General features: G+C 40.4%; 1 protein-coding gene across 3 annotated transcripts in view; it reads left to right on the top strand.

Moving 5' to 3' along the window:
- Positions 1-19,709, top strand: part of cacng3b (calcium channel, voltage-dependent, gamma subunit 3b) — a 60,769-nt gene that overhangs the window by 37,316 nt on the left and 3,744 nt on the right. For 2 of the 3 annotated variants that reach the window (XM_057860767.1, XM_057860768.1), the window contains one exon: positions 9,212-18,909. In XM_057860767.1, coding sequence (XP_057716750.1) covers positions 9,212-9,717 — 506 coding nt within the window. In that variant the 3' untranslated portion in view covers positions 9,718-18,909. Of the gene's footprint in view, positions 1-9,211; positions 18,910-19,709 lie in introns of those variants that run through there. The other variant, XR_009067297.1, reaches the window with a different exon arrangement.

Raw genomic sequence — 19,709 nt, forward strand, 5'->3', positions numbered from 1 at the left:
CGTTCACTCAATCTGTTTGGTCGTATTAATGTCCCGTCCCCAGCAAAAAGTGTATATGCAGGTTATGCTGTTATAGCGTCCCTTCCGATGTTGAGACCAAATCTACGCCCTTGGGCCCAGCGCTTTTAATTAATGTGTTGAGGCTCATATTAGTATTGAAAGCTCACAAAGGAGGTCTATGAAGTCAGATGGAGGAGCTTGGACACAGCGGCCGATTGAGATTTCAAGCACGTGTTGATACAGCCGCATATCATCAGCCTCTGACTCTAGACACGTTGGATATCTCATAAACTCGCACGCACACATCTGCTCTTGCCCCCGACACACAAAAAGGGCTGTAATTGCTGTTCAGTGGGTTGTGGAGGGCCCCACTGGGGTTTGGTAGTAAATTCTTGAGGCCAAATTGGTAATTATTTACCACAAAAGTGTGAGGCTGATTGTGCTTAATTACAGCCGGCTAATTGTCCCCATTCTGTACGTTCCACCACACTGCATGAGCACTGTATTCTGGACTAATGATATGGAATAGGAGAGACCAGCTGTGTGTGTATGCGTGCGCGTGTGTGTGATTTGCCTCTTTCCTTTCCACTGCTCCGTCACCACTTGGAGTGTTTCTTAGCTGTGTTAATTTTTACTGACTGTCCTTTTCATTCCTCAGTATATTTTTTTCAACCTACAGCATTTGTATTGAACTAATCTCTTTCCTAGGTAAAAACCTAGAAAAATTGTCCCTTAAAATTGAAACTACTTTTCGGTTTGAAAAAAATTTGGAAGATCAAAAGCTGTCAAATCAAACCAATTCATTTGGCAGCCATTTTAACAGAATACTGGCAATCCCATTACACATGTGTTTATGTGAGATTATGGCACTGTTTAGGACAGTCCTTCTCAATTGAATATTTTCTGTTACGCCCCCCACAGGAAGACGTAAACGTTTCGTCATTGGACAGAGGGACAGTTTTTAGTTTTGCTGCAGGCAGTATCTGCTTTTTTGTATGATGTGGGGTTATTTTGCACTGAGCAACCTGGTACGCCACCTTATATGATGTGAAGGAGATAGTACCTTTTCTCGTGGGCACCGTCTAACGGTTTGCATTATTCTAACACACTTAATATAGTAATCAGGGAACAGTATTGTTTCTTGTATTTACTGTTTGACTGTGTGTATTTCTGTAACATGCCCAATATAAAATTAATAGCAGTTATACCATAGTTTAAGGAAAACAAGCATAAAACATAGGGCATAAAAGATACCCGACACCTTTTTATCAGGAAGCCCAACCTGTGTGTCATGAGCAAGATTGGCCCACCAACTCTCACTATCCCGGACAGTCCAGAACAAATGGCGGGACGCTCTGTCCCAACACAAGGAACACCGGAGAACGCCCGATATCCAATTTATAACACAAATGACAAGACTCCAAGAGCCCCTTTGACGCTGAGGTGGCAAAATCCACAACTCTCGTTGCCCGGACAACAGTAAGGGCCCAAGTACACCGCATGCGTGATCGTTGCGTTTCCGGTCCGACTCCGGTAAAAAATAGCGCCGGAGCCAATCCGTTCCCATTATATCCTATTGTTCAACGTATACCGGCCGCGTCAGTGCTCCGGATTGACTGCGAACCACCTCCGGCGTGCCGCATGCCCGCCGGATGGTATAGGCTATTTTCTATTTCTGCCGGACACGCATCCGACAAAATGGGCGGAGCTGGGCCTGACGTCAAAAGCCCAGGTGCCTAATCACGGTTTAAACACGAGCGAAAATGGATGATGAGCGCTTCATCATGGAGGTGGAAAGTCACAAAGTGATATACATGCAGCAGATATTACTATAAGGACACCATTAAAAGCGAAACTGCAAAGTGTCCTATTATGTGTGTTTTTCTGGCAATGATATCAAACACGACGTGCTAAGCAAAAAAAAAAAAAGACAGCGTATCTGGAAGTGGTTCCACTGCAGAAATTCTCGTGCCCCGCGCACAAACAATCTCGGTTTGTATACAGAGTCGAGGGGGAAAAGTACGAAAGAGAAAAAAGAGACGAAAGAGAAAAAAGAGACACCCACAAGTTTCGACCTGGTGGTCTATTCAAGACGTTTCTCTTTCTTTCCTACTTTTCACTTGACTCTTCATAGAAAAAACAACAGTTTGCGCTGGCCACATGAATCTGCAGTGTTGAGACACCAATTCCAAGTACGCTGTTTTTTTAGTTCGTGTCGAATATAATTCGCTATCCATTTTATAAATATGACAGATTATTTATCAGTTGTTTATAACAGCTCTATGAGATGTTATGTGCCATAAATTTTAAATGTGCACAAAGATATAAACGCACCGACACAACCAAGGGCATAATAGCCCCCCTTCCCTCCACACACGGAGCCCTGATCTCAACATTATGCAGTCAATCTGGAATTAAGAGACAGACACAACTAAAATATTGTGGCGTCGCCGGGGCTGTCATTGGTGTGCTGGTGCACCAGCGCGACGCTCCGATTGGTGGACTAGATAGCGTCAGTGTAAATACAGTGGGGAGAACAAGTATTTGATACACTGCCAATGGGTTTTCCCATTGTCAGTGTATCAAATACTTGTTCTCCCCACTGTAGTTGTTGTTTTTGCATTGGTGAGGTGGCGGGAAGTTAATAAAGAAAAAGAGGAAAAAGGCGTTGAAGCTCGTGTGTTGTTTTCGCGGCCAAACTTCCGCTTAGCAAACGTTACATTATCAATATGCAAGGAAAAAAATGTGCTCTCTCTCTGCTTCTCTGATGAGTACATACTACAGACTCCGTGTGTTTGTCGTTGATTTAAATGGCACATTATCGCGCGCAATCACGCGAGAGCTCACGAGGGGACGGAGTTGGCGGACCGCAGCCGTGCAGCAGCCGGTATGATTTGCCTGTTTTTGACGGACTGCGTGGCACGCAGGCAACACTGAACCGGACCAGAACTGCAACGATCACGCATGCAGTGTACTTGGGCCTTAACTCCCGACTCCTCCTGTCCAATCCACAAACAGACAATAATCCCAAACACAACCTTCTTCCTGCCAATAGACTGAATGTTTAACTAATCGTTGTCATTTTTCTCGGGAACCTTTTGTTGATGTGTGATAGGGTGACCTTGTCTCCTTGCCTGAGTGTTTCTGTTTCACCTTGCCGTTTTGATCGCTGTCGACCTGAATGAATTGTCAACTTGTTTTCGGTGAGCCTTCTTTAAACCTTTCAAAATGAAGTCAGTACAATGGGTTAAGACTAAGGTGAACACGTGGATTTTGCCCTTTTGGCCGGATTGCCGGAGTCCCGCCGGCCCGGGTTGTTGGAGCTGCGCCGCAATTCCGGCGGTCTGGCTAAAAGGCTAGATTCCTTCAAATGCCAACAGTGCTCGCTGATTTACTGACGTAATACTCACAAAGCGGGACGATCGTTGCCAATATTCGGCACGTTTTCGCTGAAAAAAAATCAAGCGGCTTATCAATGTGATTGGGGTCTAATGTCTTTGAGTGACGTCTTAAAATATTTGGCTTCATGCTATCCGCTGCCAAAATTTTTAGACTCAGTAAGCATACTTGTTTTTCTTCGTCTCCCACTGTATTAAAAGTAAAGCCGAACGCTGCATATGCTTCGTCATATTTCCTCATCGTAGCTCTTCCTATCTGTTGCTCTTTGCTGCGTGCTCTTGTTTGGTTAAAAAATACTGCGCACACGCTGAAAATGAGAGAGCCACTGCTAGGCCTGTCGCGATAACAAATTTTGGTGTGCGATAATAATTCTCATAAATTATTGCGATATGCGATATTATTGCGCCCCCCCCCCATTTTTTTTTAAACAATTTACAATAGCACAGTGACAATACAGTATATATTAATAGATCAAATACACCCATTTAAACGCGATAAATATTTACTCTTAAATTCAAAAATACAATTATATTTTTTGTTTCTTTTTTTTTTTTTTTTTTTTTTTTTTTTTTTTTTTGCTAACGAGCAAAAATTAAATTGCCATCATATAATCATGCATTTTAGTGCATAATATTTATGTGCTTACTTCTTACTGATCCAAAAGAAATTTGTATAAAAGTGCTGAGAACAATCTTTACTGTTTGTAAAGTGAGGCAGGGCACACTGTTGATTGCTACAGCTCTCTTAGCAGCTAGGTTTACTACATGAGCAAGACATCCTATTTGTGGTCCAAACCCATCTGTGTCACGTACTGAATTAACAATATTTGCAACATTATCTATAGTCACTGGTATGGCTTGATTTGGCCTTCTTAACTTCCATTCAGTCATGACAGTTTAGAATTCATCGATGTAGTATATGGACTACATGTCCCATAATCACTCTGGGCTCACGTAGCCAATGGCATGGACCGTAGCACATCTAGTTTGCCATTTCATGATATCTAGTCTGCGCGCGCATTAAAAAAGTTAGCAAGCACCGCTGAAGTCACGTCTGCTCATTACTACACAACACCAGCATATGACAATCGACTTTCATAAACAGGACGAGTTTGAAGCACAGCGCTCTTAATTTCATTCAGCTGTTCATTGTCAAAGCGAGGTTGTTCGTAGCAGCCAAGTCGGTAACAATGTTTTGGCGGACTTCGTTGTAAATATCCGGCGTTGTGCCGAAAAATAGCTGCCCCGCGTGAAATGTCACTCCTGACGGGAGCGCCCACATGTCAAGAACACCTGCGCGCCATAGATGGTCCACAGTCACTCCGGAGCACTGACGCGGCCGGTATACGTTGAACAATAGGATATAATAGGAACGATTGGCTCCGGCGCTAGTTTTTGCCGGACCTGGAACGAAGATGCATTTTGCGCAGTTGGTAACGAGGAATCCGAACTTTTAACAGCACGTCTGCCACACGCGCCCGCGAAGCGATAAATCGCAGCGGAAAAATTACCGCCTTCATTTTTATTTATCACGCGATAAATGGAATTATTGCATATTGCGACAAGCTTAGCCACTGCCACCCACAGAGTGGATGTGAAATTACACTTTATTCTAGTATCGCAAAAAAGCCCCCTCTCTCCCAAAAAGCCCCTGTTCACAGCTGCATGAGAGTCAAGTGAATTTGTGGCGCTGTACGAGCATAAAGAAAAAAAACGAGTTTGTGTGTTAAAAAAAAAAAATTTTTAATATCGCACATCCTTGCAATGCGAGTATTGCACATCGTGATGACGATGTTCAAACGATATATCGTTCAGGCCTAACGTCTAGTGCCGTCTATTGCACTGAAACATGAGCATTCAAAGATTCAAGATTCAAAATGATCCTTTTCGTTTCATAATAGGAAATATGTTTTCTCCACTAGAGGGCACTCATGCTCTACAGTGGTACCTCGACATACGATCGCTTCGACACACGATCTTCTCGACATCCGACGTAAAATTTGACTCGCCATTTGTTTCTACATCCGACGACAGCCTCGAAATAACGATTTTTGACAGCGCCGCAGTTTCTTTGTTTTGCCGGAAGACGGACGCACGGCTGATTTTCTTGTCAGAGAAATCAACACTGGATCTTAAAAGTTTAGTGCAGGTGGAGCAAAAAAAGAAAAGGTGACGCTTACCATTGAAATGAAGATGTAAATGATAGCAAAATATAAGCATGTGTGTGCATCCATGAGCTGGGCAGACAATAGGGGCGTGAAATGTTGATCTCTGCCGGCCGTCCTCCTTTTCGCCAGTCTTTATAAGTTAAGGTGACAATTCTTATTGTGGTAGCATCGCCAAAGAAATCGCCAGCTTCGTCAGGTTTCTACTCATTTACTCCATCAACTTGTGAAACAGCAGCAGACGCCAGCATCAAAACGGAAAGTAAACGCTTGCTCACCGTCATGTCAGCCCCGCGGTGCGTTCATGTACAGCAAAAAAAGTTCTCCACATTAGAACCCGATTCGTTACATTATTAGCGGTATTATTATTATTATTATTATTATTGCTATTATTATATTATTATTATTATTATGATTTTTATTCATAATTTATTTGCTTTGCTCTTTGTAATTGCTATTTGCAATAGTAACAGCAGTATTTATTAAGGACTTAGTTTAGGTTTTTGGGTTGTGGAGCGAATTAATGGAATTATAATGTATTCTTATGGGGAAAATCCTGCTCGACATACAACCATTTCGACTTACAAACAAGGTCCTGGAACGAATTAACTTCATATGTAGCGGTACCACTGTAGTATTGTTATTCTGATTTTTATTCATAATGTACAGTGGGGCAAATAAGTCAGTGATGCAGTGATGTTTGAGGGCTGTCGTTGGGCAACACGGACTTTCAACTCCCTTTGCAGATTTTCTATGGGGTTTAGACCTGGAGACTGGCTAGGCCACTCCAGGACCTTGAAATGCTTCTTATGAAGCCACTCCTTTTTTGCCCTGGCTGTGTGTTTGGGATCATTGTCATGCTGAAAGACCCAGCCTCATCTCATCTTCAGTGCCCTTGCTGATGGAAGGAGATTTTCACTCAAAATCTCTCGATACATGGCCCCATTCATTCTTTCCTTTACACATATCAGTCGTCATGGTCCCTTTGCAGAAAAACAGCCCCAGAGCATGATGTTTCCACCCCCATGCTTCACAGTGGGTGTGGTGCAATTCAGTATTCTTTTTTCCTCCAAAGAAGAGAACCTGTGTTTCTAGTAAGTTCTATTTTGGTTTCATCTGACCATAACACATTCTCCCAGTCCTCTTCTGGATCATCCAAATGCTCTCTAGCGAACCGCAGACGGGCCTGGACGCGTACTTTCTTCAGCAGGGGGACACGTCTGCCAGTGCAGGATTTGAGTCCCTGGCAGCACATTGTGTTACTGATAGTAGCCTTTGTTACTGTGGTCCCAGCTCTCTGTAGGTCATTCACTAGGTCCTCCTGTATGGTTCTGGGATTTTTGCTCCCCGTTCTTGTTATCATTTTGACGCCAAGGGGTGAGGAGGGAGTTGAAAGTCCTTGTTGCCCAAGGACAGCCCCAAAACATCACTGCTCTAGAGGAGATCTGCATGGAGGAATGGGCCAAAATACCAGCAACAGTGCGTGAAAAGCTTGTGAAGAGTTACAGAAAATGTTGGGCCTCCGTTATTGCCAACAAAGGGTACATAACAAAGTACTGAGATGAACTTTTGGTATAGACCAAAACCTTATTTTCCACCATGATTTGCAAATAAATTCTTTAAAAATTAAACAATGTGATTTTCTGTTTTTTTTTTTCCACATTCTGTCTCCCATGGTTGAGGTTTACCCATGTTGACAATTACAAGCAGCTCTGATATTTTCAAGTGGGAGAACTTGCACAATTAGTGGTTGACTAAATACTTATTTGCCCCACTGTATTTGCTTGCTCTTTGTAATTGCTATTTGCAGTAGCAACAATAGTATTTATTAAGGACTTAGTGTAGGTTTTTGGGCGGTGGAAAAAATTAATGGAATTATTATGTATTCTTATGGGAAAATCCTGCTCGACGTACGTCCTGGAACGAATAAACTTCGTATGTAGAGGTACCACTGTACTTCATTTCTGGAGATTTTTTTGTCTGGATTTCAATGATTTTTTGTTGTTGTTGTATTTCTTTGGCCAAATGTGGTTATGTAATAGGTTATAGTTCAGTATAATAATAACAGTTTATAAATATAACCATTGTTTAAAAAGCAAAAATCAAACCGTGTAAGCAGTTACTCACAATGTTACTCATTATTTGTGTATTCTTGAGACCAAATACCTTTTTACTTTTTTTCTGGATGAAGAAAGATGAGATGAAAAAAAAAATACAATTATTAAAAAAAGAAAGTCAGGCATTGTAAGCAGTTACTTGAACATTCTTTTCAACGAATACTTTTTTACTTGTACTTGAGTACATTTTTGGATGACTAGTTTTACCAATAGACCCTACCCACGTGACATCACAACTCCTTCCTCCTGACTGGTGCCGCCCAATTGTCCGTCAACACATCATGTTTACCTGTTACGGCTACGTACATTCCTCCTATTTACGACGTGTTTTTCTGCTCGTTAACATTAATAATCAAAATGGTGAAGGCGTGTGTGGCGGTCGGTTGCAATAACAGAACAGATAGACGGAGAAGACGGAGAGACGTTCTACCGGATTCCGAGAGACCCGGAGAGAAGAGAGCGAGATGGGCTGCTGCAATTCGACGAGAAAACTGGGCTCCAAACGATTACCACAGATTATGTAGTAGTCATTTTATATCTGGTAAGATGCATTTAATATATATTTAGAGTGTTTTGGGCTGACAACCACAATTAAGATCATTGCTAGGCTAATCGCCGACAACATACACGTATGTATGTAGCGAGAGTGCTATCGCTAAACCATATAATCATTAAAAGCCCTAACTCCATTGACAAACGACATGAAATACATTAGACTTGACAGTGGATGTTAGCAATAACAAAAGATTTTGAATTGAAAATTTCGTAACTCACCTTTCCAAGCACAAGATAGATTCCTGCCGAATTTTCGTGGCTGAGGACCTGTTTCACCCAGCCAGCAACGAAGTATTTATAAGCCTCCAAGCTCTTAAAGTTTTTCAAACTTTCGTGATAATAGGCTGATTTTGTGTGGACGTGATAGTTGTACACATCAGGGTAGCTAGCAGATGTCAGGCAAATACGGCGGAGACAGCGGGTCGAAAAACATCGATTTAGGCATCAAATATGGATCTGGCGAATGGATAAACTGAAGCTTTTCCACATAACGCCTTTTATGCAACGCATCAAGTGAGTTTACGGCATCCGAAAGTACCGGGTCTTCCATGAAATGCATTATAAATTGCTCGATCAATTGAGACCATTGATAATACAGACACAAAATGACGGACAAGGGGGCGGAACCATACAGCGAGCACGTGATTTTGTGACGTCGGTGGGTAGGGTCTATACTTGAATAATCTTATTTTAAAGTAATGCTACTCTTACTTGAGTAAAATTTTTTGGCTACTCTACCTACCACTGGCGTGGCGTGAAATTTTTTTAATGTTTCAAAGTCGTGATAGTGAGAAACGGTTAAAGGGTGTGTGCTGTGAGGCGCGCTGAAAAAATGGACAGGAAAAAAAAGTACAAATTTTATATTTGAGGACTTTGCTTTGCTAAGTATCTGCACAATTAGGTTTTAGAGTCTGTTTACTTAGAACATCAAACCCGCACCCATTGTTTTTTTTTTTTTTTTATCTTTTTCTTGCAGGCCTCAGTAACATCATTGGAATTATTGTCTATATTTCGGCCAACTCGGGCGATCCGGGCCAAAGCGACAGCAAGAAGTCCTACTCCTACGGCTGGTCGTTCTACTTCGGGGCTCTATCTTTCATAATGGCTGAAATGGTAGGAGTGCTGGCCGTGCACATGTTCATCGAGAAGCACCGCAAACAGCGGGCCAAATCCCGCACCGAGCTCATCAAGAAGTCCGCCTTCAGCCGCATCCCCTCCTATCGTTACCGCTTCCGGCGCCGCTCCAGCGTCCGCTCGTCGGAGGTTCCCAGTCGCGATGCCTCGCCTTTGGGGAAAATCGGCTACACAGGGCCCGGCGCCTCAGAGATGCCGATGTACACGCTAAACCCACGCGAGGCCGGCAACGCCGCCACCAAATCCGGCCTTGGCGGGCTGCTCAACTCTGAGAGGGATTTCCTCCAGAGTAGCACGCTCACTAAAGACTACACAAAGGACCCCAACCGCAGGACCACACCTGTCTGAGAGGTGTCGCCTGCTAATATCAACCAATCACAGTAGCAAAGAGGAGGAGGCTGAGAGAGAGTGCTAGCTGAAGCTTAAGGGGAGCGGTGGGTACAAGGAATTTTGAAAAATCTTGACTGTGAACTTTAAGCCTTTGAACTGTGAATCCTGAACCCGATGAGCATTTCAGTGTGTGTAGCACGAGCCGTTTGGATGGAGAACTCGTTCCCATCACCACTTAACCTCGTGTTTTCTGTAGTTGGCACATTCTTTCATTCTATTTATGATCATCTTATATTCGTCAATTGGCCTTTTTAAAAATGGGACTGTCCCATTCTTAGTGGTTTACTATTTTGGCAGACTCTCCTAATTGATGAATGGAACGTGAACTTGTGAATGGTCTGTCCGTTTTTAATACAGGATGAGCCAGATGAGTGCGGGTAAGCTGACATCAAAATATCAATGAAGGATGCATTTATCTGTGCATCTGTATATATACTGTATGCTCCTTTTTATATTGCTTTAATCATGGACTGGCTTCTGTCATGACAGACAGTCTTGGCTAACAATGAATTAAGTTCATCCTTTTTGGCAAACCTCCTTTTGTAGCTGATCTCTGGTCAGTTGTTTGCTTGTCGGGGGTGTCATGACTTTTAGATGGTCATTTTGGATCATTGGTGCTTCCTTTTTGATTTTTCTCTCTTCACTGAAAGAAAGATTTATTTGTCTTCACTTTTCACTTACCACATATGACGTGTGCTGCTCACCTTACCTCTTCACTCTCACCACCTTTTTTTACCCTCTCCTTTCCACACTAGTCTTCCATCTGTCGCCGGTAGACTAGCTGCGTTGAGGAACCTGTGGAAGAGAGGAGACCACTTAGCTGTGAATACGGTTCGAGACAGAGCCATAAATGCATTAAAAACAGAGACGGAAATGCTCGCCCACTACCTCCAGCTGAATATCGTTCAACAATTGTGTCTGAAGTCTCTTGTACAAGGGGAAAGAATTGTGGTATGTGGCACGCGATGTAAAGCAGGCTGGAGGGTAGTACCATGCATTATTCAGTGGGTTTTTGCTCCATCCATTGAGGTGTCAGTCACAACCTCCCTTCTCTCCTTGTCTCCAATACATGTGCATTGACTGTACAGTATGCGCTTATACAAACACGTCTTCTGTGACCTCCACAAACGTGTTCTAATACAGAACATGTTACACAAATACATCTCCACTTCTCCCTCCCAATATACTGCATGTTTCTGTCACGGGATAATAGTGTCACTGGCACATCTGCATTAACATTTAGTGTCGGGTAAGCGTTCCCATTTTCAGGATCAGACTTTGACGAGCATGATTTGACGTGATTTATTGCGAAAATCGCGGCAGACACTATTGCTCTAGAATAATGTGACCATTTTTTTTCCCGGTACACCTGACGACATTGACAAGGACAGCGATGGTTGACAGTTTCAAAACAGACTCACAAAACACTTTTATCAGCGTCATTTTTCCCATCTACTGTTTGACGTGTCAGTCCATGAGTGAATTTGGGGTTTTGGTTGTAAAAGGCTCAAAATGAGTTTTAAACCCTTGATGACAAAATTTTAAATAATTAACTTAATGGCTGCCATTGACACAGACAGACGTCCAATCCATTTTGACCAGGAGGAAAAACAGCGGTCCTTCTATCGAGGAGTTGAGATTTGTTTTTGCTTTCAAGTAGATGCTTAATTAAGTTGAGAAAGTACATTAAAATACTGTAAAAAATGAATACAATTTAATGTATGGTGCCATTAAGCGACAAAAGTCATCTGTAGGGAAAAAAAAAAGCATTGGGCTGCTTTAGGGTTGCCACACCCCACGAAAAAAAATAAGGAGCACCTCATTGGTAGAGCCGGCCGGCCTGATAACCGTCACCCTTTAATTATTTTTTTTGTATTTGTGAAGTGATTTCTTTTTTAAAATTATAATTATTATATATATTTTACTCAAACCTTAATTAATTGGGTACATATTAAAGTGATATAAGCACATGAAAAACAATTATCAGCAATGTATTTTTAATACAAAAAGTACTAGAATAGAATTAACACCTGTTATGCAAATCTAAAACTATAACTCTTAAGGTCCTGAGCCTTTTTTGTGTGTGTGTCTGCATTTTTGAATGATTAGTTGTTTTGGTTTTTTTTAATCTTTTTTCAAACGTGCAAACACAAACGCTGAGGTAAAGGTTTTTTTTTTTTTTTTTTTTAACAATTTAGGTGCATTCAAAGTAGAGGTGTGCGAAATTTCCGATTCTTAGATTATTCACGATTCAGCCCTGGAAGATTCGAGAATGATTCACAAACATCCAAATCCCGATTATTGAAATATGCCAAGTAAAGCGGAACTAAAACACAGTCAGCGCAGTCTTCATGACGCAATGAGGAACGGATCGAGAGTAAACATCATGTTCAACTCACGGCTCCAGCTCAACTCATGCTTGCTAGATTAAAAAAAAAAAAAAAAAAAACGATAATACCTGATTGCGGCCGACAGCCGCTACAGACTACGCCCACTTAATGCTACGGTAGATATCACATGTATAAAGAACTAGATGCGAAATGACAGACTCAGCGGCGTTACCACATATATAGAAAACTAGATGCGAAATGACAGACTCGCTGACATTGGTAAACAGCCGCCATCTAACAGCAGTAGACTTCTCTGGAAGGCTGTTGTAGCGAACCTTCCGAGCGAATCTAACTTTTTATCTAAAATACTCCTAAATCGGCAAAATCTTGACTTGAATCTATCTTTAAATGATGAATCAGTTTTAAAACTTTCATGTCGAAAGTAGACAGAAGGGAAATCATGGAATAACGGGAGCAATTTTAACAACTTTTAACGGTTGATTCACAACATTAAATTAATTGAATGTAGTATAAAGCTGCTGATACAGAATTGGGACTTGAGTATTTTATTTACCGTTTTGAACTGTCAACTTGATACAGAAATAGTAGTTTATTTAAACCTGAGAGGATTTTTGTACAATTTTTGTAACTAATGTACGAAACATTAAAACCAGCTAGGGGTGGGGTGGTGCATCAATGATCGATTCATAATCGAATCATAGCCTCTGAATCGTAATCGAATAGTTAAGTGCCCCAAGATTCCCAACTCTAATTCAAAGTCCCTTCAGCAATAACATTTTCACAAATCATCACTCCACATATAATGTGGAAAACAAATGACCATCATTTTTAACATGCTTTTTACTTGCGCTTCACCCAAACCTTTTATCACCCACACTATTTGTTGTCTTCCTTTTTCCGCATGGCACGTTGTACCTCTTTGACCAGTGAGATCAGTGGGCTTGTCATACTTCTGTCAGCTCATTTGTCAAAAAGCAGGAGAGGTGGGGGAATGCGTTCCCCTACAAATTCTTGAAAAGTACCATACCAGTATTCGTTTGTTCTACACATAAACCAATTTTTTCGATTTTCATGATTATACAGGACTAAGCGTGCCCTTGCAAGCTTAATACAGGACATGTACTTTTGTTTCTGAAATCCGGATGATTCCGTTTTTCAAGGGACAGTTGGCAAACCTAAGCTGCTTTGATTTGGATTTTGACTAATTTGTGGCAATAGGCATCAAGGGTTTAATCTAGTCTAAAGATTCCAGAATTTGTATTTTATTTTTCAAAACACATGAGGCAACACCTAAATGCAGTCTGCAGCACGGAGAAGGGTGGTTGTGAATGAGCCCACAAAATTGCAACACCAGGGCCATAACTGAAGATTAGCATTTACCTGTCTTTTCCCTCTCACACAGAATCCAGCAAAATGGGATAATCACACCTGGGTGTGCTCTCATGTAGTAACACAGCATCTCACAATCAGATAATTACATGTTTGACGGCGTCAGCATCTGGTGTCGTGGTTAAAATATGCGCAGGGATGGTTGTTTTCAAAATAACGGGACCGAGACAATTTGAAACCTAATCAAACCCTATTGAATAAATGCTTAAACCGCCTTACTTACTGACATCAATCTCCGATGGCAGAGTATTTCCAAAATGGTTTTGTTGTCCCATTTCATTTTAGTGCCGTTTATAAACAATAGAGACCTGGAAAAACAACTAGAGATAGCCGTCCAAGTAGAAAATCCGCTTGGCATTATTACCTTGATAAGGAAAGATGTTACAACACTCCCCATAAAGAGCGCTTCGATATGTCCTTGTGCCGGCTATCCTTCACATGTAAATATTAATTTTACAACATCAGCAGTTGTCATGGGCTGTGAAAGGGAAAATGTGCTTTCTCTTAAGCAAGGGCTTTTAATTTTTAAAGAAGCGGCGCACACAAGGGCTTTTTATGCTCGGCGTTGCACCAACATTGTTCAAAGGGTGTTAAGTGGCTGGGATAGATGCGTGAACGCGGGAAGACAAGGAAAAGTACATTTGCAAGGGAACAAGCATTTATAAACTAGCTCGAATAGGTAACAAGCAGCACGGTGCCTGAGCAGCGTTCAAGAAAAGCGTGTAGTCACTGGGCCACTTTCGCTAAAACTGAGCCTTGACGAGATGTTTTTCTCTAACTTTAGAGTAGGCAACTTTTCAAAGTAGTTAGTCAAATGATAAAACCTTACGCACACGTAGGATAGCATCGTAAGTTATAAAAATGGTTAATTATACCTGGTGCCAAATATTACTGAAATATGTCCTCCAGTCGGCTGCTCTGAGTTCTCATTTAGACTTTCCATTGGTGGTAATGTAGCGGGTCATGAGGGCTTCCTTACATCCACGCGGGAGTCCGTCAAGGGTCATTTATGAGCCATGTTAAGATGGCGACTCAAGCCATGCATGTGCCACATACCTGTTTCCAGAGCTTCCTTTGCTCTATAGTAAGTCTTAAATTGCACCCTGAACATCACACTGCTCCTTGTAAGCGTTTCCTGGGTGTTCTTCAAGTTCTACCATTTTACTTGTATCTTCATACAGCTTTGACTGGACAAAAAAAAAAAAAAAACTGTTATTAGTAATGCTATATATTCTATTCTAAAGGTGCCATTGTGCAGAGGACTACTCTGCCACGTGTTATTTTGTTCATGGTTGGGGCACAGGGTGAGACTGAGGGTTGTCTGTGTATAGTATTAACTATTAATTTTCCCCTTTAATGTGGCTTGCGGGTTGGTTGGTTGGTTGGTTGGTTGGCTGGCTGGCTGGCTGGCTGGCTGGCTGGCTGGTTGGCTGGTTGGTTGGTTCACTTGAACAGAAACTGATGAGGCTGAGTGATTTCACAGTAGATTTGTGAATCTGCGGAACGACCAACGCAATGCACAACGAACAACACTTAAATGGGTTGCTATACTTACGGGGACTCGTTGACCATATCAGGTCACCACAAAAGCTTGATGAAAGTACCGTAATTTTCGGACTCTAATCTGACTATAAGTCATACCCACATGATTTTGCAAGAAAATGGCATTTGATAATATGTAAACTACGGTGGATTATAAACCTTATGTGTCTACATTATACGGGTTGATTCAAAATCAATGTGCAGAAATCATCACGCATGTATTAATTTTAAAATCATTGAAATACAAAGAATTAATTATTTTCTTATTAAATTATTAATTAATAAGACTTTTTTGCAAGTAAGTAATTTTTTTTTAAAAATTCAAAGTCATATCGGCTTGATGTTGTCTGTGCTGCTCGTGGTGATCACATTTAGCACTTGTAAAGTATGAAAAAAAACTTGAAGTTATATACAATACTTGTATCCAGCTAGTTATTTTTTGTTTTTAATGTACCGCAATATTTTTGGCACATTCTTTTTGAATCACCCTGTATTCTGGGATATTTACACTAAAAGGGATGCATCTCATTAGGGTGTAAAAAAAAATATATATATATAAATATACCGCTTACATTGCGGTTTATTTATACCAGCAATGTAAGCCTCAGGGTTCAAAGTGGGTGGAAAAAGTAGAGGCTTATTGTCCGAAAAGTACGGGAGAAATGTAAGAACTGCGAATACAATAATCTGTAAAGTAAGAATGACCAAAAATAACGTATTTTCTCATGTAATGGTTGGGGGTGTTTATTTACTGAAACGCTGACTACTTGTGAGAGGATTGTATTATCTAAATTAAATATTGTTATTAAAGTACAATCAAAGCACTATCGCGTTAATCTCAACAAATTGTAGATTACAGACGCCAGATGGTCCAAGTGCCGCCTTAAATCATTACCTGCCACTGACAGCGACAGACATGCAAATTATTTGAAGTAGGAGGGATGGCGTTCACTGCCACTCTCCCAGCTCAAAGACATTGGATATCTATGAGTGATAAACTTATTAAAAATTCACACCAGAAAGATAGAAAAAAAGCCACATGATTTCACTTCTACCACATTATCCGCATCCCAATTTTTCCTCTCTGGAAATAAGTTTCATTAACTCGTTGGCTGCCATTGACAGCATAGACATCCAACCCATTTGAAGTGGGCTGGCAGAGAATAAACAAATGTTCATTCCTAGCCAACCTTCCACTTCCAATTTATTGTACGTCTACTTGTGATAAACTACCAGAAGGATGACTGCACACCACACGATTCGACGTCTATCATTGACAATGGTAGTGAAAGAGTGTGCGCGTCTCTTATTTCAAGTGTGTGACGCACCAATGATGAATTGAATTATTACTGAGAAGCCCACTTTTTAAGGGGATACAGTAAACCAGGGGTCTCCAAACTATTCCGCAAAGAGCCGCAGTAGCCAGCGTTGTTTTTGGCAGCCCTTTTAATTTTCATCTTAGTCTCATTCTTATGGACAATAATACTTATCAGTCTCTCAAAATGTTTTTTTCTTTATCTAGTTTTTGTTCACGAAAACTCAAGACTAATTTCGTTTAGTTTTGGTTGACGTTTACTGAAATTTTTATCGTCTGTAAATAAATAAAAAATTTACTCCAATAATACATAAAAAATAAAGGTTTCCAAATATTTCAAATGAACATTGACAGACGAGCACATACTGGACTGTCTCAGAAAATTAGAATACACAATATTCTAATTTTCTGAGACAGTCCTGTATATTGTTCTATGTAAAGGACGTCAGCCAAGGTCGGCCCCCCACATTTTTACCACGCCAAATCTGGTCCCCTTTGCAAAAAGTTTGGACACCCCTGCTTTAAATGGTGGATTAATGTACAGGACTGTCTCAGAAAATTAGAATATTGTGTATTCTAATTTCCTGAGACAGTCCAGTACATATTGTAGCATCTACAAGGACAACGCCAACTTGATGATAATACCCACTCAGCAGGAAAACAATACATTATTTTCATCTAATTATACCCACCTGGACAACACGAACTGTATGTAAAAAATGTCCGAGAGCTTAAGCGGACGCTCGCCGATAGCGTTATCCTAATGCTAACGCGAACGCAAATGCTTCGCTAACACTATGAGTTACATTTAGTGTGTGGTGATCACTCAGTATAGACCTTTAACGGCTAAAGCAACATTGCATTTTCTCTCTGGCCTGGATAAGAAAACAAATCTTACTATGTGTGCGTGTGTGCAAGCCTTGAGACGTGGAGAGGACACTGCACTTTTGAGTGGGGGGTGGCACAGCACGTCACATGAGTGACACAACCAGGCACTGCTACAATTCCGATAACTACGCATAAAATTTCACACAATGTGAACATGTGACAGAAACTTGCGCATTTTTGTCTCGTTCCCGTCTCGTCATTACTTTTTAGTCTCTCGAAACACGTTTTTAGCTTGTCTGTTAATCATGAAAAAAAGTGTTCATTGACGAAATATTTTCGCTATCGTCATCGTTGACAAAAACAACACTAAACCAAACAATACCACACCTTTTAATCAATCTGGTGTTTTACAAGTGTAATCAGTTGATTGCTTGTTTGAGCAGAAACCTCATTAAACTGTTTGTGCTGGATGGGTTGGAATAAAAACCAGGACCCACAGAGGCCCTTTAAGGACTGGTGGGGAGACCCCTCTGGTAAACGTAAACATTTACACTTACATCACCCAATGTGGTTTTCCACGTTGCCCTCGTAGGTATAGCAATGCAGATTTATGACAAACAACTAACCAAGAAAAACATTACTCCGACAGTGAAGGAAGAAAATGTTTTAAGGAAATTGTCTACGGAAGAGAATTTTTTCCAGTGAAGGAAAAGGATTCTCATTTTTAAAGGGAAGGTAGTGCATATTTTCAGGCATACAAAAGCTATCATTCTAAAGAGTAACAGTTTTACCTTGAGTTGATTTGTGAAAGCTATATATAATTTAATACACGACTTAATAGAAATTGGCCTTAGCATCATGGCTGTCTCAAATGGCTTGAAATGGGACTTTGTCCCTATAAGAACCTCATTTCCTCCTCCAACATGCCCCATTGACTACAGTGGGGAGAACAAGTATTTGATACACTGCCAATGGGTTCTCCTATTGGCAGTGTATCAAATACTTGTTCTCCCCACTGTATATAATTCTGCATGCGCACACACTTGACTTGGGTGTTTTTTAGCAAATTAGAAAAAAAATCCATTTTACCAAAGGCGTAGGTTTGCACATAAACTTTACTATTTGTTGACGGGGGTCGAGGCCGATCCGTTGGGGGCCTATTTTCAAAAACTTAAAATTCAAATATTTTCAAAACCAAAGCCGCTAGCGACCTAAAACCAAATAGGGCACCTCCCTTAGGCATACTAGTATATAAGTCTCCATGAGCGGCGACATAAAAAAAAAACAAAAAATTCAAAGTCCTTCCCGAATAAAATCCCGATTAATTATTTTTTTAATATAAGTATAACAAAATTTAAAACGGCTATGAAATTCTCAAATTTTACACTAGATGCACAGAAATCACCAAATGCAGAGATAATCACCTATATTCTCAGGTTCAATAGCAATTATATAAGTATATATGTTTTTGCCTGAAATAGCGACTTTTTTTTTTTTTTTTTTTCAGTTTTCAATAGCTAATAAATCACTCAATTTTCACATGAGAAACTTAATACTTGAGGAAAGCAAGTAGAATAATTTTAATTTTACTCAGAAAAAGCAAAATTTGCATTTTCTATATACAATCACAACTTATTTAGGTTTAATTCCGATGTTACTATTGCCTCAGCACATCTTGCAGGCTATCTGACCCTCGTCGTTTTTAGATTGAAATGTTACATAACCCCCCCCCCCCCCCCCCCCCAAAAAAAAAAAAAAAAACGGGCAGTTGACCGAAAATTACCTGATCATTTGAATTTAAAGTTACGCTATTGTGTATGGATACAGCATGGCGGCCATCACAAAACAAAGAGCTTTTTAGGTTGAAAATTCTTGTAAATAAATGCATACATCCCGGAATTTCTATAGATATGAACTTAAAACAGTCTAGATTCTTTGTTAAAATAAAAAAAAAAAAAACGGGCAGTTATCATTAATTTTACGTAAATATTTCAAGCTAAAGTTACGCTATTGTATAATCCAACGTGGCGGCCGTCACAAAACAAAGAGCTTTTTGAATTGAAAGTTCTTGTAAATAAATGCGTAAATTTCAGAATTTCTATAGATATGAACGTAAAACAGTCTAGATTCTTGGTTGAAAGCAAAAAAAAAAAAACACGGGCATTTATCATTCATTTTACGTAAAAAGTTCAAGCTAAGTTCGCTATTGTGTATTACAACGTTGAGGCCGTCACAAAACAGATTTTTAAATTGAAAGTTCTTGTAATTAAATGCATAAATTCCATAATTTCCATAGATATGAACAGAAAACAGTCTAGATACTTGGTTAAAAGCAAAAAAACGGCCAGTTATCTTTTTACGTAAAGATTTCAAGCTAAAGTGACGCTAATTTTTTCTCATTCATTTTTTTTCACGTTTGAAAGTGCATGCATGGTGCTATTTTATATAATAATTACCTTGAATCCTTGAGCAAATCACTCTTGAGACACTCCTACCTGCTTGTCTGTAGTAAAACTTTCGGCCTT

This window comes from Corythoichthys intestinalis, chromosome 16 (genome assembly GCF_030265065.1).
Source record: "Corythoichthys intestinalis isolate RoL2023-P3 chromosome 16, ASM3026506v1, whole genome shotgun sequence".
NCBI lineage: Eukaryota > Metazoa > Chordata > Actinopteri > Syngnathiformes > Syngnathidae > Corythoichthys > Corythoichthys intestinalis.